This window comes from Mustela nivalis (genome assembly GCF_964662115.1).
Source record: "Mustela nivalis genome assembly, chromosome: 4".
Lineage (NCBI taxonomy): Eukaryota > Metazoa > Chordata > Mammalia > Carnivora > Mustelidae > Mustela > Mustela nivalis.
The window spans coordinates 58241507-58268566 of NC_139023.1; the positions used below are offsets into that span (position 1 = coordinate 58241507).

General features: G+C 35.9%; 1 protein-coding gene across 4 annotated transcripts in view; it reads left to right on the plus strand.

Annotated features, from left to right (window-relative positions):
• The window catches only part of RAB28 (RAB28, member RAS oncogene family), a 105118-nt gene that overhangs the window by 15039 nt on the left and 63019 nt on the right, over positions 1–27060 (plus strand). For all 4 annotated transcript variants that reach the window (XM_082727458.1, XM_082727461.1, XM_082727459.1 and 1 more), the window contains one exon: positions 6693–6822. In XM_082727458.1, the coding sequence (XP_082583584.1) occupies positions 6693–6822 (130 nt within the window). The remainder of the gene's footprint in view (positions 1–6692; positions 6823–27060) is intronic.

Consider the following 27060-nt stretch of genomic DNA (forward strand, 5'->3'; position numbering starts at 1 on the left):
TTTTGATACTCTGTTGTTAGGTGTATACACATTAAGGATTGTTATGTCTTCTTTGAGAATTGATCCCTTTATCATTTTATACCCAATATCTTTCCTTATTCCAAAATCTGCTTTGTCTGAAATGAATATGAATACTCCAGTTTTGTTTTCATTAGTGTTAGCATGGTATTTCTCTATCCCTTTACTTTAATTTGTGTTTTTATATTTAAAGTGAATTTTCTGTTGGCAATGTATAGTTGAATCTTGGTTTTTCCATCCCCTCTGATAATCTGTCCTTTAATTGGTATATTTAGACTATTCACATTTAAAGTGATTATTGATACAGTTTGGTTAATTTCTGTCATATTTGTTTTCTAATTCTTGTGCTAGTCTTTTGTTTTCTTTTAAACCTTTCTTGCTTTTATTGTTTTATTTGAGCATTTTAACTCTTCTCTTAACCTTTCAGTTATATGTAAATACATTTTTTTAAGCAGTTGCCCTGGAGTTTTCAATATATATTTTTAACTAGTTTAAGTCCACCTTCACATAGCACTGTATTGCTTTGCATGTATAGTTCAGATAATTCATAAAAGCATTATTCTTAATCCATCCCCTCATCCCCTATGACATGACTGTCATTCATTTCACTTTACCCATATGCTATAATCACTCAATACATTGTTACTATTATTAAACATTTGCATTTTAGATCATGTAAGAATAAGAAAAATAAATGCTTTTATTTTACTTTTACTTACTCCTTTTCTAATACTCTTTCTTTCTCATATCAGAGAGATCAAATGATAATTGTCTTTCTCTGATTGACTTATTTCGCTTAGTTCTTGTATGTTGTCGACCTTTTCCATTGGAACCTTTTTAAAAATATTTATCATTATTTGTTTTAAAGTCCTGATCATTCCAAAATCCATATCATATTTGAGTCTGGTTCTAAGGTTTACTTTTTCCTTCAAACTGCCTTCTAATTTATTTTTATTTTTTAATTTTTAAAATATTTTATTTATTTATTTGACAGAGAGAACACAAGCAGGCAGAGTGGCAGGCAGAGGTAGAGGGAGAAGTAGCCTCCCCACTGAGCAAGGAGCCTGATGTGCAGGACTTGATCCCAGGACCCTGGGATCATGACCTGAGCCGAAGGCAGACCCTTAACCGACTGAGCCACCTAGTCGTCCCATTTATTTATTTATTTATTTTAAGGCAAGATATGATGTATAGAGTAATAAGAACTCAGGTAAATAGGGCTTTAGTGTGAGGTTTTATGTTAATTGGTTGGTCTGTGTTTAATGTTTGCTGAGGCTCTAGGTACTGGAGACATCCAATTCCTCTAGTGTTCTTGTTTTTTTCTCCCTTTTTGGGCACCTCAAAAAACTCTTCTTCAGTTGAGGTTTGTGTTTTGCAGCTCTTGAATGTAATATACTGCTATTAGGCTGGAACCCATTTGGTGGTGTGGTAAAGTATGGAGGCAGGGAAGCAATCTATATACTTTGATTAAGTGACAGTCTTATATTGGCCTTGTGTCCCGGGCTGTGACCTTCACACGAGTTTATTAGCTCTTCCCACTCAGGTGAGAGAGGATGGCTAGAGGGGGCTGGAGATGGGAACTGTCTTTCCCCTATGTGATATAAGACACTTTTTTTTGTGGATAATACTCTGGGGGTATGTTACAATGGTTAATTTGTCTCTCACCATGTCAGAGCCATGTGGGGGATATTTCTTGTTGCTTTACCAAAAGGATCTGATAGGGTTTCTGGAGGTAAAATCTGTGAAAGTGTAAGAGTACTCCCATACTGTGTCACCTGGAGTTTTTCATTCTCAAAGTGGATCATATGCAGCCTCCAGCAATTTATCGAAATTATCATTTAAGTGTTCCCACCCTTTACTGGCTATAGTGGCTTTTGTTCAGGTAAACATGTTTTGGCTGTGACTCTTTCAATTCACCTATCTCACAGATTTCAGGGTGGCAACTTACCCTGCAAACTCAGTTCTTTGTTTTGTCCAAGAGAAGTCATTGATTTTTAGTTTGTTTAGATTTTTTTTCTTACTATAAGGAAAGACATGATGACTTTCAGGCTTTTTTACAGGTCAGAGTTGAAACTGAAAATTCTAGAACACTTCTGTGTTTTATTGTCTTTTCTGTTTTCTCATTTTCCCTTTTCAGAATTTGACCACATTGGTGTAGGTCAGAATTGGTGAAGGATTGTCATGTTAGGAGCAAAGATGGAATCATAGTTTTTTACAGTAAGTGTTATTGAGAATGGGGTTTATGAACAGATGTTTTGGTTGATGGATAGCTAGATTAATGAAAGGCATTTAGTCCTTCTGCCTTTCTTATGAGTTCTGGAAGATTCATAGGTATTGCTCTCTTAAAAATATTGGACATACTGCTCTAGATCAGGAATTACCAAACTTCTCCTTAGAGAACCAGATAGAAAATATTTTAGGTTTCACAGGCCATATTGTCTCTGTTGTAGCTACTCAGTTCTGCAGTTGTAGTACAAAGGCTGCCATTGATAATACTTAAATAAGTATGATTGTATTTCAGTGAAAATTTATTTACAAATATGGGCTTTGAGCTGAGTTGACCTGGGGGCCATAGTTTACCAATTCCTATAGTATCTAATTTAAATTTTTAGAAAAGACTGTATTTATTTATTAGAGAGTGCATAACCATGAGTTGGGGGGAGGGGCTGAAGGAGAGGGAGAAGGAGAAGCAGACTCTCAGGGGGCCTGATGTGGGGCTCAATCCGAAGACCCTGGGACAGTGACCTAAGCTGAAGGCCAACAGTTAACTGAGTGAGCCACCCAGGTGCCCCCATTTTTTTTTTTTAAAGATTTTATTTATTCATTTGACAGGTAGAGATCACAAGTAGGCAGAGAGGCAGGCAGAGAGAGAGGAAGGGAAGCAGGCTCCCTGCTGAGCAGAGAACCTGATGCGGGGCTCAATCCCTGGACCCTGGGATCATGACCTGAGCTGAAGGCAGAGGCCTTAACCCACTGAGCCACCCAGGTGTCCCCCATTTTTTTTTTTAATTGTGTTATGTTAGTCACCATAAAATACATTATTAGTTTTTGATGCAGTGGGCTCTATGCCCAGTGTGGAGCTCAGTGTGGGACTCAAACTCATGACCCTGATATGGAGACCTGAGCTGAAATCAAGAGTTGGAGGCTTAGGATGCCTGGGTGGCTCAGTCGGTTAAATGTTTGCCTTCAGCTCAGGTTATGATCTTGGTGTCCTGGAATGGAGTCCCACATCAGGCTCCCTGCTCAGTGGAGAGCCTGCTTCTCCCTCTGCCTGCTGCTCCCTGTGCTTGTGCACTCTCTCTCTGCCTCACTCTCGCTCTATCTCAAATACATAAATAAATAAAAGAGTTGGAGACATAATTGATTGAGCCACCCAGACACCTTAGTAGTACTTAATTTTTATTCTATAGCTCTGGTCTTTGGTATTGATCACAGAGAAGTTGGCCATGTTTTATTTGCATATTCTGTCACATTCACATATTGATCCATGTTAAGATGAAGATTTTCGTATATTAATTTGAAGAGTTCCAAAAATCTAAAGGTTTAAGAGACATCACAGGTTGGTGGCTCAATCTATGAATATAAAAACTACCTCAAAGTTGCCTTGAAAATGTGATTCTTATTTGCTTAGAATAATAAAGAAAAAATTCCCAGCCATTATGTAATTTAAAAAAAAATTTTTAAGTTAGTTTTTAACTTTCTTTATCTATTTATTTATTTATTTTTATTAAAGATTCTATTTATTTATTTGACAGACAGAGATCACAAGCAGGCAGAGAGGCAGGCAGAGAAAGAAGGAGGGGAAGCAGGCCCTCTGCGAGCCTGATGTGGGGCTTGATTCCAGGACCCTGGGATCATGACCTGAGCTGAAGGCAGAGGCTTTAACCCACTGAGCCACCCAGGTACCCCGTTAGTTTTTAACTTTAAAGTTAGTTTTTAAATAAGTCTATTTTTATTACTTTAAATAATCATGTAGACATATTAAGTATTTTAGAGGTGGATGACAAAAGCATTGCCCAAGATCAGTAGATGGTAGGGCCAAGACTGTAGTCCAACAGCAATATGACTTTCAGGACAGAGCTCTTTTAACACAATATATTGTATCATTCAAGTCAACTGGAGGTGGAGACAGTAGATTGAAGATTAGTTTTCTTCAAAGGCCAGTTCTGGGGCATTTTTCTTTTCTTTTTTAAAGATTTTACTTATTTATTTATTTACTTATTAATTTATTTGAGAGGAGAGGCAGAGAGGGAGGGAATCCCAAGCAGATTCCACTGAACGTATAGCCCAACCCTGGGGCTTGATCTCATGATCTGGAGAGTATGACCTGAACCAAAACCAAAAGCCAGATGCCCAATTGATGGAGCTACCCAGGAGCCCCTGGGATGTTATTAATAAGAAAATTGCAGGGCAGTGGGTCCTGGGTGAAGGGAGGGAAAAAATGAAACAAGATGGGCCTGGGGAGGGAGACAAACCATAAGAGACTCTGAATCTTAGGAAACAAACAGGGTTTGTGGGGGAAGGGAGAGGGTGGCTGGTGGCTGGTTATAGACATTGGGGAGGGTATGTGCTATGGTGAGTGCTGTGAAATGTGAAAGCCTGATGATTCACAGACCTGTAACCCTGGGGCAAATATTATATTATATGTTAAAAAAGAAAAGAAAAGAAAAGAAAAGTGGTCTTATGCTGATTATTTCAAATAATTCTGTGTTGGACGTTATTTGAAAGCATTGAGAAGACAGAAATAGGTGTCTAAGTTATCTAAATGAATCAGACAAATGATTTTGCATAAAAATTATAGAATATTTACACTGGAAGGGATCTTAGAGACCATTTAGCTTTCAATGATCTAATTTTATTTATTTATTTATTTATAAAAGATTTTATTTATTTACTTGACAAAGAGAGGCAGGCAGAGAGAGAGGAAGGGAAGCAGGCTCCCTGCTGAGCGGAGAGCCAGCCCTGGGGCTCGATCCTAGGACTCTGGGATCATGACCTGTGCCAAAGGCAGAGGCTTTAACCCACTGAGCCACCCCAGCGCCCCTCAGTGATCTAATTTTAGAGGCAAACAAAGCCGAGACCCAGAGAAGCTAAGTGACTTTGGAGCCAGTGTAATTTAATAAAAGAACATGGTGCTAGAAAGTTGTGAGATAGTGTGCTGAAACTGGCTTGGGAAAGTCAGTTGTTAAATTTTTGGGAATTTTTGTGAGCCAGTTGTTGAATACATTCATGACTAAAAATTATACAGAAAGATATGAATTATACTGAGAATAAAGATATATGCTCAGATGCATGTTATCTTAACATATATTTTTGTTATTATCTTTGTTCTTGAAATTATTTATGTCTAGTGTAACTATGGTGCAGATGCAGTAGGGTAGTGTCCTACCTAGCTCAGTGAAGTGACATCAGTAGCTTGAAAATGGCCCTAGGGGAGTATTTACACCACAGAAATAGGCAAATGCTACAAATCATACTCTATAGCTCCCTACCCTCTTCCATGACCATAGCCAGTTGATTAACCTTTACCAGCATATCACTGGCCATCACTTTCGTGTTCTGTACTTGTCCGTTTATGTGCCTGCCTTGCTGCAAGACTGAGTCTTTTGAGGTTTGGAATTTATACTCCTAGGGCCCAGCACAATGCTTGGCATATAGTTGGTAGACAAGTGCTTATAGAATGAATGAGTGAACTTTATATTCTTTCAGCTCTTGATTCATATCTGGCTTCATTACTTACCTAGCTGTATAACCTTGGTTATTGTAACCTCTGTTTATTAGTAAAATGAGAATAAGAATACCAGCATTGCACGATTGTTGAAAGGACTAATGAAAAAATCTAAATATATGTCTAGATACATAGTAGGTACAAAAATGTAGTTAAAATTTATGATTACAACCTAAGAAGAAGGAGACATAAATGCTGTTAGGGTCCAGACTTACACTGTATGCAGAGCTTTGTATTAAGTGTTTGACCACAAACTGGATGAGAATCAAGAATGTGGCACTGTTATTTTTGTGTGTGTACATATTTCTTCTCCTTCCCACACAAAATAATGGGATATATTAAAAGGAATATGATATATAAGAGGCAGGAAGCAATCCCTCTGTTATATTTGGCTTTGTTCAGGCTCTTATTACAGTATCATGTCTAGTTTTACATTGCTCATTTTAAAGAGGATGTCAAAAAACTGTATGTAGTGTGTCCTGGGAAGAACCCAACAACTATGATTAAAGGGATAGAAAATAGGTCCTTTGAGGCAAGTTTAAGGAATTGAATTTGTTTATTCTGGAAAGGAGATGGTAAAGGAGTTACTTAACTATCTTCAAGTACATGAAGGGTTATTATGAGGAGGATACTCTCATGTTGTTCTCCAAATGCACAGAGGACCAAAAGAGGAAATCGACTTATTTCATTTAAAGAAAATTGTGTTAAACACTAAAATTGACTATCAAGGGATGTCATGGAATCTCCATTTTTGAAAATATTTAAAAAGAGCAGCAGCAGATGGCTGTTATTGAAAGGCTTACATGTTCGACCTCATGAAAGTTACAGGCAGGATTATGGACCTTGCAGCTTTTTCACCTCTATGATATGGTTTTCTTATATTCATTGTAACTTGCCATGCATGTACCAGGTATCTTACAAAGATTCTGTAACTCTTTTGTGACAGGGAATCCTCTTGGTATATGATATTACAAATTATCAAAGCTTTGAGAATTTAGAAGACTGGTATTCTGTGGTGAAGAAAGTGAGCGAGGAGTCAGAAACTCAGCCACTGGTTGCCTTGGTGGGCAATAAAAGTAAGTTATTAATGCTTATTTATGTATAGTAGTTTATTTGCCTATCCCATAGTCTTTTTTCCTACCAAAATGTTAATGTTTAGAAACATCAAAGATGTAGCTTTCCTGGAGTAAGCACATTAGTTGGGAATATTTTTAAAGATGTATACAATCTTTTCAGTAAGAGTTTTAATGCTTGCTTGATTTGTCATAACTGCTCTGCTGCTTTGGCCAGTGCCTGTTCAGGTAAGTTCTGTTCTGACCATGTGTGTTTTGGCTTCCTGTGGACTGAGGAAGCAGCATGGACTATTAAGAACAGCAACACAGCTGCAGGTTTTATGATACTGCACTGCAGCTTCAGCTCTGCCCCAGAGATTTTGAGAGATAGATTTCATTAAATGGTCCCCTTTTCTAGGAAAGAAAGCAGCCTTTGGGTAGAATTTTGTATGCATTGTTTCTTGCTCCCATCTCTCATAAACTTCCCTTTTTAAATTTTTGGGGTTTGTTCTAAAATACAGTTTTTTTTTTTTTTTTTTTTTTTTTTTTTTTTTTTTTTTTAAGGAAAGACTGTATTGAGAGATGAGTAGTGCTTGTTAAAAATGGTGGATAAGTAATTTTTGAGATCTGTCTCTTGGGCTATGATATATAGCATATAAAATTATAAGACTGAATTTAGTACAGGACTGTTAGTTGGTTCATAGTCCTACAGTGTAGTTACCTGGAGAAATAGACATTAATAAGGGTTTTTAAATATAAAATATTATGATACAACCTAATCTTCTATAACTATTTGAGGTCAGAAAAAGAGAAATGAATTTAAATTATACCATGGAGGATTTAGGTCAGGAATAGTTTCCTGACTACAAGCATTGTTAAACCAATACCCAAGTATACTACCAGGAGAATTGTCTTCTCCAAAGGTCTTTAAAAGTGTAGTGCATTTTTTTGTGTGTAATTATTTAGGAAATAGTACTTCCTGAAGGACTAAACCAAGATTTCTTCATTATGTGCTTTTGCACACTTAGATGAACATTTAATAAATCCAGGCCTTACTTTAAAATCATTATAGAACAGGTGTGGATACCATTTCTCTGAAGAGTTAAAAATACAAATTTTATAATACTTCTTTAGAAAATAGTATTATATATCATGAAATGGGTGTCTTGAGTGAAAGATACAGTTTTTTAAAGCTTTAGTTCAATTTTGCTCTTCTGTTCCGTAAATAGTTCTAATTGAATGAATCAGATGCTTTTAAAGTCATTGAAATTCTTCCTTAGAAAGTTTTGATGACCTTAGATTCTATTTCTGAGTGCAGCTATTCGTTTTAGGAGACCATTTCTTTGTTGTTATGTTACTGAAGCACTAGCATGTATTATGGTTAAATTTGTTCTTTAGTAGCAGTTTCTCATCACCTTTTAGGAAATTATAGAGTAGAAAAGGGTTGGGGGTTGAGGCTTGTTTTTATTTCTTTCAAGATAAAATGGTGTAGTGGTGCATAATTTTATATGTTATGTGTTTATGCAGTCCTGTGAGGCATCTGCCATTAGTCACTGTCAAAGAGAGGCTATCAGACTAGGTTGACTGTGGGACTGTTCTAGTGATGCCATTCCTAAGTTTTAAAAACAAACATTTATATAAGTTAGATGAATTTATGAAAAAAATATTAGTGTTATGTTTGAGATTTAATAGCATAAAAAGTTGAGTTTTTTTAGCTTTTGGCTTAGCTTTAACCCCTTCCTTGTATTTATAATACTCTTTTTCAGAATGAGATCATAGAATAAAGTATGTAGTCACACAGAATGTTACATTTGTAAAATGAAGAGATTATAAGATGAACATTTTCCTGGATATTATTTACTGCATACTGTCACTGGGCTGATTTCATATGGTCATGTAATAAAAGATCTTGAAATCTGTGTTTCCAAGTTGATGTTACAGTAGTATAGTAGTATGTTCTCTCCTTCTGTTTGGGGGGGCAAAATTATATTAAAAAGCAAAGATTACAGTTTTTTAAAGCTTTAGTTCAATTGAAACAAAAGAAACATGATGGGAAGATATCTGAAACTGGATTATTATGTTCCTTATCTATAAAGAGTCATCTTCTACCTAAACGTGCTTTTTAAAACTCATCATTGTGTCCTTTTCTTTGCAACTTAGAAAGTTGCAAAATAGAAAGCATATGTTGAAAAGAAGTATGTATGAAAATATTGGCAGCAGTAGCCAACTTTTATTTCATTTTTAAAAAGATTTTATTTATTTATTTATTTTAGAGAGAGAGCATGTGTGCATGTGAGTGAGTGAGTGAGCCGGGGGGCGGTGCGGGGTAGGGGTAGAGGGAGAGGGAGAGAGAGAGAATCCCAAGCAGACTCCATGCTGAGTAAGAAGCCTCATGTGGGGCTGGATGCTACAATCCATGAGATCATGACTTGAGCAGAAATGAGTCCAGTGCATAACCGACTGAGCCACCTGGGTGTAACCAGCTTTTAGCCAGAGTTTGGCAGAAAGATAGGATAGACAGAAAATTTCTATACAAGGAGAGAGAGGGAGAGAGAGAAGGAAGGAGGGAGGGAGAGGAGAGGGAGTGTGAACATATGTGTGTGTATGTGTGAATTTGTATTATAGGAAGAGTTTATAATGTTATAAAATCATTTGTTTTTTATTAAAATATAGTAAACTCACAGAAATTTGGGCTAAGGATTGAGGATAGTCTTAGGTAGGAATGAATTATGGGTTTATTTTTATTAAAAGTTGTGTTTTATTATGTTTAAATATAAAAAGCAACTGGAATAATTAAGTAGCCAGTATAGGAATGGATTTGCTTTTATGAAATAGAATTGGTAACAACTAAATTATTTCAGTGTATAATGCTTAAAACAAATTTATTTTATTTTATATTCTATTCTTAAAGGCTGTAGGACATTAGTGTTTTTTCTTTGTACTATTTAAGATTTTATTTATTTTTTATTTTTTTAAGATTTTATTTAGTTATCAGAGAAAGAGAGAGAGCGCACAAGCACACAAAGGGAGAGGGAGAAGGAGACCCCCCCAAGAATGGGGAGCCTGTTGTGGGGCTCGATCCCAGCACAATGGGATCATGACCTGAGTTGAAGACAGACGCTTAACTGACTGGACCCCTGTACTATTTAAATTTGTGTTGAGTTATGGTTAAGATCATAGGGCTTTAAATTTTGGGGTGCTTTGCTTTTACAAGCCCAGTTTCTTCATTTAATAGCAGTGTGACAACAGAGTTTACTTTGTATCTGCATACCTCAACTTCTTCATCTGCAGGTAAGGATAATAGCTTTTTTCTGATAAAGTTGGTTTAAATGTTAAATGAGATATTACATGGAAAGCACTTAGTCTGTAATCTGTATACTGTAAATCCTCAATAACTGTTATCATCACCATTATCATTCATAATAGCGTTTAAAAAAACTGATTATAGCTTCAATTTAAATGATCACAATTACAAATTAGTAGAGCTGAAACAGATATCTTACAAAAGTGGCTTGTAGGTGAATTTCCTAGAGAATCCACTTGTCATCATCTTATGCCTTGGGTTTTTATTTTGTTTTGTTTTGTGTTTTAGATCAGTACTTCTCTGTACCATGTGATGGGTGGAGCAGTTTAATTCAGCAAACATTTTGGAGTGCCAGCTATATATATTCAGTTAGACATTCATTTGCACAAAGGTTGAGACAAAGAGAGTGCTTAAGGGGTGATAGGGACCTGTTAACCTTAATTTTAACCAAATTAATTAAGTCTTAGTTTTATTCTTTTGCTTAGCTGCCTTTTTAGTTTTCTAAAAAATTGACTGCCTTTCTTTTGCTCTGTTTGGTTGTTGGGATTAATAAATATAATTATGTCTAAATCTTCATGGAAGGCCCTGCTTTTTTTTAGCGAGGTAAGCATAAATTCTTGATAGGTAACTTCCAAAATAGGAAAGAGGGTAAGTCACCTACTTACTCTGTGTACTTTACTGAAGAGCTGTTGAAGTTTGATGGTGTCTGCAGCCCAGTGTGGAATGAAACAATTGATAGATAGAAACCATTCTGTTGCTATTTAAGATGATTTCTGCAATTCAGGGAGTCAGATTTACCAGGTCTGGTACCTGGTTTCCTGGCCTTGAGTGCGTTGCTCTCTCAGTTGATCAGAGCCTGCACCTTGGAGCCTCAAGGTTTTCTATTTATGTCTGCTTCCAGGTTTCTTACAGGTGGACTTGGCAATAGCTTAACACACCATCATCACCTCATGTGAACTACTGCAGTAGCTTCCTAACTGTCCCTCCTGCTTCTGGCTTTGCCTTCCTGTAGTCCACTTCCTAAATGGCAAATCATGTTATTCGACTCTTATAATGCTTTCTCATCACACTTAGAAAACATATTCCAAACTCCTCATCCAGATTTACCAAGCACTAGGTGATCTGGCTCCTTCCTGCCTCTTTCCACTATATGCTAAGGCACATGTCTTTTTTTCCTGTACTTAAAACATTCTAAGTTAATTTGTACTATAGGATTTCTTCTGCTTGAAATACTTCTGGTCTTTGCTTGACTGGCTCCATTTTATCATTTGGATCTCATCTTAAATGTGATCTCCTCAGAGTTGCCTTTCTTGGCCACTCAGTGTAAACAGGCCTTGCAGTTCCTTTCTCAAGACAATTCGGTTTCAATTATCTGTGGAGCATCAGTGCCATCTGATGTTCTTGTTTGTTCCTTATCTTCTTTCCCCACTAAAATGTAAGCTCAAGGAAACCTAGGGACCTCATCACTGACAACAGTGCCTGAATGAATGAATATTCAATGAATGAATAAAAGCCTTTTCATGAAGCCTTCATTGAAGTGTTAATGGCCTGGGATGTGTTATTAAGGGAAAATGATTTTCTTTTCTTTTCTTTTTTTTTTTTAAAGATTTTATTTATTTATTTGTCAGAGAGAGAGCGAGAGTGAGCACAGGCAGACAGAGTGAGTGGCAGGCAGAGTCAGAAGGAGAAGCAGGCTCCCCGCGGAGCAAGGAGCCCGATATGGGACTCGATCCCAGGACGCTGGGATCACAACCTGAGCCGAAGGCAGCTGCTTAACCAACTGAGCCACCCAGGCGTCCCGGGAAAATGATTTTCTTAATGAGGAAAAATACATGTATAGATACAGGGAATCTGTTAGATGACCTTCAGCCCAACTGGCCTACTGAATTTCACCTTGGTGAACAACTTCAGAGTTTCTTAGGAAATATATTGAAGTTATATTATGCTGGATCATGTTTGAGATAAAGTGTCATAGGTTTTATATTATGATTTTAGGTTAAATAAATATAAAAGAATAAGAATTTTGCTTTTTGCTGATGTAACTTTTATGTAGTGGTAGAAACCTACACTTTTGACTTTTAATTTTTTTCTTAGTTTTGGTGTTTAATTCCAAAAACCATATGCATTGAAGTTGCACCTTTAATTTTTCTTTCAGTCCCATTGAAATGAAATGAACATTCAGGAATATTAATTTTTTAAAGATTAATTTTAAATTCAATCCGTGTTTTATAAGCACACGGCATTTTAATTTGTCATTTTGTTACTTTCTGTGTTTAAGCTGTTATGTTTTCCTACTATCTGATCCATCAACTAGTTTCTCCCCTGACTAGCTAACATTCTCAGTTGGATAGATTGTAAACAGAAATTAACAGGGGTTGCATAGAAGCTGCCCTCTCCCTGATTTATAGCTTCTTAGTTAGTGGAGGGGTTGTGGTTATCAGTAACTTGTATTGGGGATAGGAATTATCACGCTCTGGGATAGAGTGGGTGGATGACTGATTTCTGCTCTTAAAGATATTAACCAGATCCTTTCCCAAATAAAGACTAATAACTCAGATTTTTAAACAATCTTCATGACAGATGAGGGCATAGAGGAGAGTGCATCAACACTAATTAACAATGTTGAGTGTATATTCTTCTTAACAGTGATTGATTGTTCTTGGAGTGCTATCTCTGCCCAGGAAGTGATGTTTTACACTGCCAGGTTCAAAGGTTACATTTTAATGTACGCTATAGTTGTGTTCCCTGAACTCAATGGAAATGTATTAGAAAAACAAGTAAATTTCAGGTTGGAAAATTTAACTGATGCCCTCAATAAAATTATCACAAAGTTTTTAAAAGATTGTTCTTTATTCCTAGTGACAGAGGAGTGTAAGAAATGGTTATACATTCAGCTTGAAAAACTTCAGTGGAATTTACAGAAATATGCTTGCTTATCCTGTGACTCTCTTGAGTGTTCAAAAATTCTTACTTTATCTGCAGAGTAGAAAATGTGAAGTAGGTAACATTTACTTTGATTCCTATTTTGAAGGACTCACATTAACTTCTATAAAAGTTATTATCTACAATATTATAGCAAAGTGAATGAGTGAGTCATTATTATCAGTTTGCTTAAGAGAGTTTATAATTTATATAAAGCGTGAACAGAAACTCTTTTGAGAATTTGAAAAGTTCATTCTGTTCATACATTGTGAATTAAAACATTCTGCCTCCTTGCCCATTTATTTTAATACTTTGGTTCTATTTTGTTCTGGGAATAGTAATCCTAAAGTATCAGATACAAGTGTCTTTTTCAGATGGACTTTATATTTTTGCTTCTGTTGCTTCCTTTTTTTTTTTCTTTTTCCTCTCTTTGCATGTAAATTTGTTAACTAAAGCTATGATTATTTATGTCCTGGAAAATGCTGAGAGCATCTGATTCTGATACTGACAGCATCAGTAGTCTGTGTACTGAGAGAGTATTTTAACACACACCCTTAAAGCTGTTCCTTTACATGATGCTTCACAGTCCTGCTATACTTTCAGAATATTTTGATAGTATTTCCAGTTCAGTTGGTTGAGTAATTTCCTCAAATTAAATGCATAAGATTGCATTCAGACTGGTGTTAGGACTGATACTAACTGGGGAAGAAAATGTCAAATGAGTGTTTTTTCATAATACTCATCAAAATCAGTTGTTGCAGTGATGTTTTGTCATTTCATACTTAATTTTCTTTTTTTAGATAGCCTACTTCAAACCATTTGACAGTATTATAATGTCCTTAGCCTGGTGCACCTGGATGGCTCAGTAGGTTAAAGCCTCTGCCTTTGGCTCAGGTCATGATCTCAGGGTTCTGGGATTGAGCCCTGCATCGGGCTCTCTGCTCAGCAGGGATCCTGCTTCCCTCTCTCTCTGCCTGCCTCTCTGCCTACTTGGGATATCTCTCTGTCAAATAAATAAATAAAATTAAAAAAAAAATGTTCTTAGCCTGAGAAGCATTAAGGTTTCTGTGATTTTGTTTTGTTTGCTTGGGGGAATTGTGTAAGCATTTCTGTCATAACAATCTGTTTATGAAATTTTTTAATAGAATTTTTTTTTAAGATTGTATTTATTTATTTGACAGAGGGAGACAGTGAGAGAGGGAATCTAAAGGGGGTAGTGGGAGAGAGAGACGCAGGCTTCCTTCCGAGCAGGGAGCCCAGTGTGGGGCTTGATCCCAGGACCCTGAAATCATGACCTCAGCCGAAGGCAGTCATTTAACCAACTGAGCCACCCTACCCCTGTTTATGAAATTTATGTTTGTCTCCTTCTCATGATAGAGTAACTTTATTAAATGCTAAAGAAATGTCATCCACTTTACTTTTTTTTTCTTTTATGGGAAATCTCTGATTTTAAAAATGAGAAGAAATTATTAAATATTTTAATTTATTAAATTACAATTACAAAAATATATAGCTTTATAAAATTTATAAATTAATCTATAGCTATAAAACATTTCTTTGTAGAAAGGAGATTAAAATTTTACATAAATGTAATTTAAACCTCTTTATTAATTAATTTATTTTAATTTTATCTGCAGTAATTGTGGATTTGCTCCATAATTTAAAGGAAGAGTTAGAGTGGGGATCAGAAAACTTTAGCTTTTGTCCTGGTGCTGTCATTTTATCTGATTACATCACCTTGGCCAATTTACTTAATTACTTAGGATCATCCTCCTGCATAAAATGAGGGATTATATTTGGTAATCATAAGCACCTTCTATTCCTAAAATATGATGACCCAAACATGTTTAGTAATAAGTCTGTTTACTCGAACATAGTTATTGCCATATAATTTTAATAGAGTTTATTTTTATTTATTTATTTTTTAAAAGGCTTTATTTATTTATTTGTCAGAGAGAGAGCACAAGCAGGCAGAGTGGCAGGCAGAGGCAGAGCGAGAAGCAAGCTCCCCACTGAGCAAGGAGCCCAATGTGGGACTTGATCCCAGGACCCTTGGATTCTGACCCAAGTGGAAGGCAGTTGCTTAACCGACTGAGCTGCCCAGGCATCCCATAATTTTAAGAGAGTTTAATTTTAACTTTACATGTCCTGTAAACCCTGTCTTCTTATCTTTGCAGATGGTTTCTTTGGCTCATTTTATTCAGTTGTTAGATTAAGAATTTTCTTTATACATGGATAGGTCCATATTTCTAATAACAGTAATAATAACTAGCTAAGATTTATTAATTTTTTATTACTTGCTAGGCACACCTTGGAAATACTGTTAACTTTGGAGTATTTGCGGGGCTTTAAAAATAGCATTTCATTTTAATTTAAAAATTTTCTTAAGCTGAGAATTTACTTTTTATTTTCTGTGATATTATTCCCTAAAATTTTATATAAATGTCTAGTTTTTACTGTATAAAGAAAGCAATTCAGCAGCTATTTCATTTTGTTTTGTTTTCTGTGTCTTCTTTCATTCATTCATTTCATTTAACAAATAGTTACTTTGCACATACATGTCTAGGTTTTGGGATACAGCAATGAACAGGCAAAAATTCTTGCCCTCATCTATCCTGGTTTTAATAGAGTAAGACAGTAAATAAATGAATAATAAAATATATAATATGTTAAATGATATTTTGTGTAGGGAAAGCAGGGAGGGGAGAAAAAAGACTTGGAAGAAGGTATTAATATTTTTTTTTAAATTTTTTTTTAAGGGATAGATTTTATTTAATTTTTTTTTTTTTTAAGATTTTATTTATTTGACAGACAGAGATCACAAGTAGGCAGAGAGGCAGGCAGATAGAGAGTGAGAGAAGGAAGCAGGCTCCCTGCTGAGCAGAGAGCCCTATGTGGGACTCGATCCCAGGACCCTGAGAGCATGACCTGAGCCGAAGGCAGCGGCTTAACCCACTGAGCCACCCAGGCGCCCAGGTATTAATATTTTAAAGATGGTAGCAGGAAAAGTTTGAGAAGATGACATCTGAGCAAAGAGATAAAAGAAGAAGGAGTGCCTCAGAGATAATCTGGATGGAGAGTTACCCAAGTAGAAGGGAAGAGTAGTAGTAAGCCTTTGAGATAGTATTTTGTTCCCCTGTACCCCCGGAACTCCAAGAAGGCATGTGAGTGTGTGTGTGTGTGTGTGTGTGTGTGTGTGTGTATAGCTGTGTGCGTAGCTATATATAGGGAATAGTCAGTGCAAGAATAGTGTAGGATGTGAAGTTAGATACAAAGGGGAAAGGATCTAGGAAGAGAACAGATCAGGAAAACTTTTGTAAGGGCTTCAACTTTTACTTTGGGTGAGAAGGAAGGCCACTGAGGGTTTTTAGCAGACAGCAACTTCTTTCAAGATATGTCTCCAAAGGCAAGGGAAACAAAAGTGAAAATGAACTTTTGGGACTTCATCAATATCAAAAGCTTCTGCTCAGCAAAGGAAAACAGTCAACAAAACAAAGAGGCAACCCACGGAATGGGAAAAGATATTTGCAAATGACACTACAGACAAAGGTTGATATTCAGGATCTATAAAGAACTCCTCAAACTCAACACACACAAAACAGATAATCATATCAAAAAATGGTCAGAAGATATGAACAGACACTTCTCCAATGAAGACATACAAATGGCTATCAGACACATGAAAAAATGTTCATCATCACTAGCCATCAAGGAGATTCAAATTAAAACCACATTGAGATACCACCTTACACCAGTTAGAATGACCAAAATTAGCAAGACAGGAAACAATATGTGTTGGAGAGGATGTGGAGAAAGGGCAACCCTCTTACACTGTTGGTGGGAATGCATGTTGGTGCAGCCACTTTGGAGAACCGTGTAGAGATTCCTCAAGAAATTAAAAATAGAACTTCCCTATGACCCTGCAATTCACTACTGGGTATTTACCCCAAAGATACAAATGTAGTGAAAAGAAGGGCCATCTGTACTCCAATGTTTATAGCAGCAATGGTCATGGTCACCGAACTGTGGAAAGAACCAAGATGCCCTTCAGCGGACAAATGGATAAGGAAGATATGGTCCATATACACTATGGAGTATTATGCCTCTATGAGAAAGGATGAATATCCAACTTTTGTAGCAACATGGACGGGACTGGAAGAGATTAGGCTGAGTGAAATAAGTCAAGCAGAGAGAGTCAATTATCATATGGTTTCATTTATTTGTAGAGCATAACAAATAACATGGAGGACATGGAGAGATGGAGAGGAGAAGGGAGTTGAGGGAAATTGGAAGGGGAGGTGAACCACGATAGACTATGGACTCTGAAAAACAACCTGAGGGTCTTGAAGGGATGGGGGGGTGGGAGGTTGGTGGAACCAGGTGGTGGGTATTAGGGAGGGCATGTATTGCATGGAGCACTGGGTGTGGTACAAAAACAAGGAATACTGTTATGCTCAAAAGAAATTAAAAAAAAAGATAAAAAAAAAAGAATGAAGTGATTTAACTTGAAAGAATCACTACAGTTCTTGTTGAGAGAATTTACTCTAGTGGGTATGTATGGAAGCAAAGTAAAAAAAATGAGAGGTTTTTGACATAATCCAGGTGAGAAATAATGGTGGTACAAGTAGTGAGAAGGAGTTGGCCTCTGGATACATTTCGAAGGGGGTGTTGGATTTTCTCATAGATTGGTTGTGGAGTTAGAGGAGAGAAGAGGCAAGATAATGCCAAGATTTTTGGCCTAGGCATCTGGAAGGCTAAAGTTCGATCTACTGACTTGAGAAAGAGTGCAAGAAGAAAAGTTTTGGGTGAGAACCACAAGTTTGCTTTTGGACATGTTAAATTTGAGATGCTTAAATTAATCGTCTTTGTGGAGATATTTAATAGGTAGTTGGAAATGAGTCTGGAGTTCAGGGGCAAGAGGAGGTCTAGAGATAAAAGTCGGGGAGTCAACAACATATTGATTGTATTTAAATCCTGAGAGATGAATTTTACATAGGAATGCGTATAAAAAGAGAAGAAGTCCAAAGGTTGATCCTTGGGCTATAGCCATGTTTTAAAGTTTGGGGAAATAAAGAAAGAGGAGCAAAGGAATTGAAATGTGGCCAGTGGAGATTGTAGGAAAGTCCCAAGAGTGAAGTGTCCTGGCAGCTACATGTAAAGGTGTTCTAAGAAGGGGTTGATCAATAGATGAGGACCAAGAATGATTATTAAAGTATGTAGAGGCGATGGGTATTGACCTTGGCAAACAGGTTCATGGGAGTGGTGTGGCTGAAAGCTGGGTAGAGTGAGTTTGAAGAAAGAAGGGAAGTCGACGAATTGTAGACAATGAGTAGAAGCGATATGTATACGTAATGCCACTCTATAAAGGAGTTGGTAAATGGGGCAGCTGCTGGAGGGAATGTGGGTCAGAATTCTGTGGTAGTGTGTTTGTAAAGGATGGAGGATATTACAGCATGTTTTATGTTCATAGGAAGAGAAAGACAGACTTGGGGTATGTGTGCAAATACCCGGGGACATAAAATGCATGTCTTTTTATTGTTTTTGAACTTGTTCTATTTTTAGATATAATTTTGAATGAGTCATTTCCATTCCTTAATCTTCAATCTATTGCATTGATTCAGATTTAGTGAAAAAGTAGAACATGAGGAGTCTGTGAAGACTTTCCCAAATCTTAAGCTCTTTAGTGTGTTGAGAGAAGTGAATAAATAGAAGAGAACTAGGACAGAATACTAGTTTCTCACTTAATTTTCTTTCTCTCAGTTGTCTAAATGCTACATTTTACCTTCTCTTTTATTTATTTTTAAATAATTAATAGCTATTTATCTATTTTTAAACTGTGTGATTCTTCTGAAAAGTCACCATTTTTAGAGTAAAACTACCCCCCCCCCCATCCTGTAGTTATTCAGGTGTTTTGTAGTTGAAGCTCCATGAAGGCAGAGACTGCTCATGGTTGTCATTCTAGTATTTAGCTTAGTCTTTGCACACAGTAAGGGTTCAATAGGTACTTGTTATGAATGACTAGAAAAGTATTAATTCTCTGTCTCAGTGAAAAATGGAACTATAGACCTTTTGAGATAATAAAGTGAATATAATACTCTTTTGGCTTCTGTACAGCTCTGACCCCAGATTTTTCAATCGGAAGAGGAGTTTAATAATGACAGACTCACTTTGTGCTTATGAGTCATTACTACATCAGACCATGCAAGACACCTGCTACATTACAAATATAGTTCTTTTGAAAACAGACTCCTAACTCTAATTAATCTTTTAATTTTCATATAAAATTTTAGTTTAAAAAAGATGAAAAATTGTTTTTTCTTTTATGGATATTTTTGATAGAGTGTGTTCTGGCACATTAATATTCAATACAGAGAGACAGTGTAGAGAAGTGGTTAAGGACACAGACTTCTAAGTAAGGCCACTTAAGTTCAGATATGGGCTCATTTATTAATTTTTGGCTGTGGTAAGATACCCTTTTTGTAGCTCAATTTTTCCATCTGTAAAGTGGGCATAATAATAGCAGCTACTTTATAGGGAGGTTGAGTTTTATCTATCTATCTATCTATCTATCTATCTATCCCCTAGAACCAAAGCCTGTATGTAACAGGTGCTAAATGTGTTAGTTCTTCTTATTGTGTCTCTCACTGTTTCCTCAAATTCTGTCTTCTAGTTATGTATAATGGGAGGAGGTACTGCTTAGTGTATATGTATATATATTTAATTTAAGGATTTAAAAGCCAAAATCTTTAAAAAACTGTGTAAAATGTTCTTGAAATATGTAAGTAATGATTAAAGTTTCAGTTATTATTAATGTTTGGAAACTAGCCTTCATTTAACTTCTATTTTAGGAATATATTTTTCTGAAAAATCATTTAAACTTGGAGGTGATATCGTTTTGATATCTAATCTCAATGGTGAAAGCCGGTGTATAGTTGCCATGAATTTTTATCTCAAGTTTATTTTGCTGTGTAGACATGTGTCTAATAAAAAAAAAGATGCTGCATAAACTATGGTTTGAGTTTCAATGTGCTTCTGTTTTTGGTTGAGGTATAAATGTTATTTCTGGCTGTGTCCTTCATACTTAGCTCTTCTTACAACAAATGGAAAGGCCTTAATTGTACCTAAGGGAATAGTTAATCCACAGTGGACATATGGTGGACAAAAGCTGAGTCTAGTGAATGAAATAAAATTATAAATGGTAAACATGTGAATGCTTGCAAAGTCTTGCAACTATGAAAGATAAGAGGATTGTTTGAGATCAGCAAATTTTGTATAGCATAATTGTTTGGTCAGCATGTTTCTATTGAATAGGTATATAGAAATTCAGTTAGACGGGTTCTTAGCATACGTAAAGCATATTTGTCTTTTTTATTGTTCATTAAGCTTTTTGATAAGACTTTGATGTCAGCAATAGAGGTTGATGATCTCACATTTTTGGGAAGTTACTGCTCTTCTGATTAGGGGCAGTTAATTAGCATTAACCCAGAACAGCTCTTGGGCTTTATGGATTTGAGCATTATATGTGGTTGCACTGCTCCAGCAAAAGGTTAAGTATTAATGGAAAATGGTCACAGCCCTTTTACTTAAAGAAAACATGTTACTTGTAAGTTTTCTTTTGATTTTACTTTTACAGTTACATTGAATGTCTTCATTCATGTAGCCATCCATAAAGCAAATATTGTTGCACATGCAGTGGATAATAAGTCTTTTTAGGACTACTTGTGTGGTATGTCACAGATCATTAACTGCAAGTAACCACCTGACTTGAGGGAAGCCTGGAAGCATCATTATAGTGAAATAAGCTTTTATTTAGGTATCACTGCAGCACATTGATTTATTGAAATGTCACCAGTTGCTACTGTGAAAATACATTCTCATTATCATTCAGGGACTGGTAGAGATTAACTGCTGTAGAGTATAAAAGAGATATATTGCTAACAATGGAAAAATAAGAAAAAATGAAAAAATGTTATTGTGGTCTGTATTTTATCTAATAATTACCTTTAAAGAATTAATTTAGGTAATTAGGTAAAATTAGATGATCTTTTAAGATTTTTCAAATCTGTGTAGTTCTCTATATGTTCTGATTTCTCCCTAATTTGAAATACTTTTAAATTAAGTAATGTAGAAAAGCAGTAGCCCACTTTGTTATAACTACTTAACATAGTCCATGAAGTAGTAAATTCTTTCTGTGAACACATGGCTGCTTCTTTGGCACATATATTAGGAATCCTACTGTCAGGAAACTTCAAGTCTTGTTGTGGAAGCAAGATTTACGTAAAAAGTACAAAGGAAAGACAACATATAATTTTGTACTGTTGTATGAATGGGAGGGAAAAATTGTCACCTAAGGATTAAGAGGAATCTGGAACTTAAACTGAGTCTTTGCAAAACTAGTCGGGTTTGGATACATAAATGGAAGGCTGGAGTTTCAGGCAGAATGTAACATTTTAAGATAGTGTATTTAGGGAGAATTTGACAAATCTAAATCCTTAAGTATTTGAGTCATTATTAAATAGAGTCTAGAGCAAGTATGTATTATTTTTCAAAGCAATATAAGCTCTTGTGTCAATTTGATTTTATTTGCGCTTTATTACTTAAGTTAGAGTAAAAATTAGATAATAGCACTTGGCACATTGGTGCCACACATAAGCACACACATAAGTAGTGCTTAGGTAGATAGCTTACTGTTCCTTGTGGCTAATTCTGAGTTATTTAAATACAATGATGAAATGATGTCTCCTTTTATAGAGCATTGGTTATATGCTAGGTATCATGCTAAGTGATCTCCCTTTGTGACTGAGGAAACTGAATCTCAGAGAGAGTAGATTGTTATTAAATAGCTAGGAGGAGGTGGAGCCAAGATTTGAACCCAGCTGTTTTCCTCCAAAATACTTCACTTCTGTCCATCTTGTTACAGCTAAGTTTTGAGCCAATTCAAGGCTATCTATCCATATGGAATTTAATGTTGGCTCTTTTGGAATTTAAGAAAAAAATACTCCAACTACACAAACATATTTATACATATACTGGAACATAAAAAGCTAGTAGGAAGTCAATTTTGCTTTAGGATGAGGAATTTACTATTTCTAAAGTCCTGCTGTAACCGAAATAGTTCAGCTTTTATGTCTCCAAAGAACTCACTTTAGAATTTTCTGAAATATTAGTTCCACTTCTTTACTTTGGTGTTTGTTTCCATGCTAAGGAGATTTTTTTTTTTTCATGCTAAGGAGATTTACCAGGACTGCCATAATGAAGTACCTCAGGCTGGATGGCTTAACAGAAATTTATTTCCTGAGTTCTGGAGGCTAGAAGTCCAGGATCAAGGTTTTCTTTTGAGACCTCTTTCCTTGGCTTGTAGTTGGCAGTCATCTCCCTTTGTCTTCACATTTTCTTTCCGCTCTGCCTGTCTGGGTCTTAATCTCCTATAAAGACACCAGTCATTTCAGATTAGAGTCCATCCATGTGACCTTGACTTTACCTTATTACTTCTTTTAAAGACCCTATCTCCAGAGTCACATTCTGAGGAATAAGGGGTTAGAGCCTTAACATATGAATTTGGGGGGATGAGGGTAATGCAGTTAATCCAAAATAGAACCGTTATGTTTAGTATGTTAGACATAAATCTCAAATAATCATAGAAGTGTAATAAAGGCAGTCATGACACACTTGATGTAATTAGTTGTGCTCTGTATTTCAGATGATCTAGTAATAAAGTAGATACATATCTAATGTGTGATAATATATGTAGCATAACACATGTATATATAAAATATTACCTTATATTCTGATATGCATGCTAAAGAGAGAGAAATTGGTAGAGATACAGTCTGCTTTGGTAACTGTACATACATAATTGTGTTTGATGGCATTATTCATTGTGTTTGGTATTGAAGAAAAATTTGAGGATTAAGAGAGGATCTGAGAGTTTTGCATGCATGATTTAAAGTTTCATTGTCCATGTTTTCATTCAAATTTGTAAACTAGGAGTCAAATACTTTTTATCACCCCAAGAGACTGTTGACCATTTTATACTTTTATAATTTTAAGATGCTATAATTATGAGGTTTTTTTTTTTTTGTTTGTTTGTTTGTTTTTAAAGATTTTATTTAGGTAGAGAGTACAGGTGGGGGAGTGGCAGGCAGAGTGAGAGGGAGAAGCAGGGAGCACTATGTGGGGCTCGATCCCAGGACCCTGAGATCATGCCCTGAGCCGAAGGCAGAGACTTAACTAACTGAGGCACCAGGAGCCCCTAGGCGATCTTTTTTTGGTATGAGGTATAATTCATATACCTTAAGAGTCACCATTTTAAAGTATATAGTTTTTGGTATATTCTCTAGGTTATGTAACCAGTGCCACTGTCTAATTACAGAGTATTTTTATCCCTCCAAAAAGAAACTCTTCTCCCATTAGCGGTCATGGCTCTTTTACCGTCTCCCCACTCTTCCCCATTCCTAACCCCTGGCAAGTACTAATTTACTTTCTGTCTCTATGGGTTTGCTTATTCTGGGCATTATAAATGGAATCATGAAATATGTGGCCTTTTGTGTCTGGGTTTTTCCACTTATAATGATGTCTTCAAGGTATTTTGCTTATAAATGTATCATTACTTCATTTCTTTTTATGGTTGTACAATATTGCATTTTTGGATAGATTTTGCCACATTTTGTTTATCTTTTCATCAGGTGATGGACACTGGGTTGTTTCTAATTTTTGGGTATTATGAATAATGCTGTTATGAATATTTTGCCCAAGTTTTTGTATAGACATAAGTTTTCATTTCTTTTGGGAAGATATCCAGGAGTGAAATTTCTGGGTCATATTTGAGAAACTGTTTGAGGAACTGCCAAGCTGCTTTCCTGCTTTCTACAGTAGCTGCCCCATTTTACATTTCTTTTTTTTAGATTTTTAATTTATTTTATTTTATTTATTTGACAGACAGAGATCTCAAGTAGGCAGAGAGGCAGGCAGAAAGAGAGAGAGGAGGAAGCAGGCTCCCCGCAGAGCAGAGAGCCCAATGTGGGGCTTGATCCCAGGACCCTGGGATCATGACCTGAGCTGAAGGCAGAGGCTTTAACCCACTGAGCCACCCAGGTGTCCCCCCATTTTACATTTCTGTTGGCATTGTATGAGGGCTGTAATTTCGCTGTATCTTTACTAGTACGTGTTATTATACTTAAAAGATAGACATTCTAATGTGTGTGAAGCAGTATTTCATTGTGGTTTTGATTTGCATTTTTTTAATGATTATTGATATTAGGTATCTTTCATGTACTTAATGCATATTTACATATCTTCTTTTTAAAAATTTCAATTTTTTTTCTCACCATAGCACATACCCTCCCCAATGTCCATCACCCAGCCACCCCATCCCTCTCACCCTCCTTCCCTCCAGCAACCCTCAGCTTGTTCCTGAGATTAAAAGTCTCTTATGGTTTGTCTCTCTCTCTGATTTCATCTTGTTTCATTTTTCCCTCCCTTCCTCTATGATCCTCTGTCTTGTTTCTCAAATTTCTCGTATCAGTGAGCTCATATGATAATTGTTTTTCTTTGATTGACTTATTTTGCTTAGCATAATACCCTCTAGTTCCATCCACATCATTGCAAATGGCAAGATTTTGGTTTTTTTGATGGCTGCATAGTATTCCATTGTGTGTGTGTGTGTGTGTGTGTGTGTGTATGTATTTATATGTTCTTTATCCATTCATGTGTTGATGGATATCTAGGCTCTTTCTATAATTTGGCTATTGTGGACATTGCTGCATATCTCCTTTGGAGAAATGTATATTCACATCATTGGCCCATTTTTTAAACTGGGCTGACTTTTTATTATTGAGTTGTTAGTGTTCTTTATAGTATATAAATCCCTTATCAGATATATGATTTGTAACTCTTTGATTCTGCAGTTTACCTTTTCATCTTCTTGGTAATGCCATTTGATACACAGAAATTTTAAACTTTGAAATCTATTTTATCTATATTTTTCTTTGGTAGCTTAGACTTTAGTTGTTATATCTAAGAAACTCTTGCCCTATCCAGGGCCATGAATATTTATACCTTTATTTTGTTTTAAGAGTTTTATGGTTTTAGATCTTTAGGCCTTTAGTCCATTTTGAGTAAATTTTCTTTATTATGTAAGAGTTCAGATTCATCTTTTTTGCATGTGTGTATGTCCCAGCACAGTTTGTTAAAAATATTCTTTTCCCACTGAATAGTCTTGACGCTTGTCACAGTCAGTTGACCATAGATGGGTTTATTTCTGGATTCTTGCTTGTATTTCTCTGATCTTTACTAAAGTCTGTCCTTATGCCAGTACTATAGCTTTGTAGTATGAAATTAGGAAGTGTGATTCCCCCTGCTTTCTTCTTTTTCAAGAGTAGACTATTTTGAGTTCCTTGCCTATCCCTATGAATCTTAGTATCTACTTGTCATTTGCTGTAAAGGAGTCAGATGGAAATTGGGTATATACTGTATTGAATCTGTAGATCAGTTTGGGGAGTAATGCCATTTTAACCATGTTAAGTCTTCCAGTCCAAGAGCATGGCAAGTTTTTCCATTTAGTTTTTCTTTAATTTCTTTCAACAATATTTTATAGTTTTCAGAGAGTAAAATATATACTTCTTTTGTTAAATTTATTCCTAAATATTTTAATTTTTTTAGTGCTATTGTCCTATTATAAATGGAAATGTTTTCTTCTTTCAATTTTGGGTTGTTCATTGCTAGTATATAGACATGCAGATGATTTTTATATATTTATCTTATATTCTACAACTTTACTGAACTAGTTTATTCATTCTTTTTTTTTTTTTTTAATTTCTTTTCAGTGTAACAGTATTCATTGTTTTTGCACCACACCCAGTGCTCCATGCAATATGTGCCCTCCTTAATACCCACCACCTGGTTCCCCCAACCTCACCACCTGGTTCCCCCAACCTCCCTGCCCCTTCAAAACCCTCAGTTTGTTTTTCAGAGTTCATAGTCTCTCATGGTTCACCTCCCCTTCCAATTGTCTTATGTGTGTGGATTCTTTAAGATTTTCAACATATAAAGTCATGTCATCTCTAAGTAGAGATAAACTTACTTCTTTTCTTTCCAATGTGGATACCTTTTAATTAATTAATTTTCTTGCTTAATTGCCCTAGCTAGAACTTCCATTGAACCGAAATGATGAGAACAGATATCCCTGTCATGTTGTTATCATAGAAGACTGTTAGATTTTGTGAAATGCTTTTTCTGTATCTGTGGAGACAATCATTTTTTTTCTCTATTTCAGTTTGATTATGACCTGGCCTATCTTCAACTGGCCTGTCTTCAAGTTTACTGATTATTTTTTCTGCCTGTTTGAATCTGCTGTTGAACTACTCTAGTGATTTTTTCATTAGTGCTCGTTAATTAACGCATGATTTTTATTCTTTCTGGATCTGTTTTTCTGTTTTTTCCCCTGACATTGCTCAGATTTTATTGTTTCTTTATGTAATATTTCTCTTACTGGCCTTTGGACCTTTTTTTTTTTTTTTTTTAAGATTTTATTTGAGAGAGAGCATAGGAGCATGAGCAGGAAGGGGAGGTAGGCAGAGGGAGAAGCAGACTCTCCCTTGAGCGGGGAGCCTGACATGGAGTCTGATCCTAGGACCCCAGGATCATGACTGCAGCTTAAGGCAGGCATTTAACTAACTGAACCACCCAGCTGACCCTGGGCACTTTGGACATTCTTGAGTGCTATATTTTGTTGCTGTATTTTGTTATCTTTTGTACTTTGGTAGGCACTTAAATTATTTGTAGCTTGATAGTCTTTGAGCTTTGTTAGCATGCCTATACTCTAGGGCTAGTTTAATTCCATTCCAAAGAGTTTAGCCTTTTGTGTTCTCCACTGAATGCCCTGGTAATTTCATGAGTTCCTTCCTCTGTAGTTGGTTAGAAATTGAATATCTCTTAGGAATTTTTCTGGGAATTTTTGTAGTTCTTCTTTGCCCAGCCTCATGGAATTTTACCCTATATATGTGTAGCTTAGTATTCCAGAATAGGCTCAAAAAGAC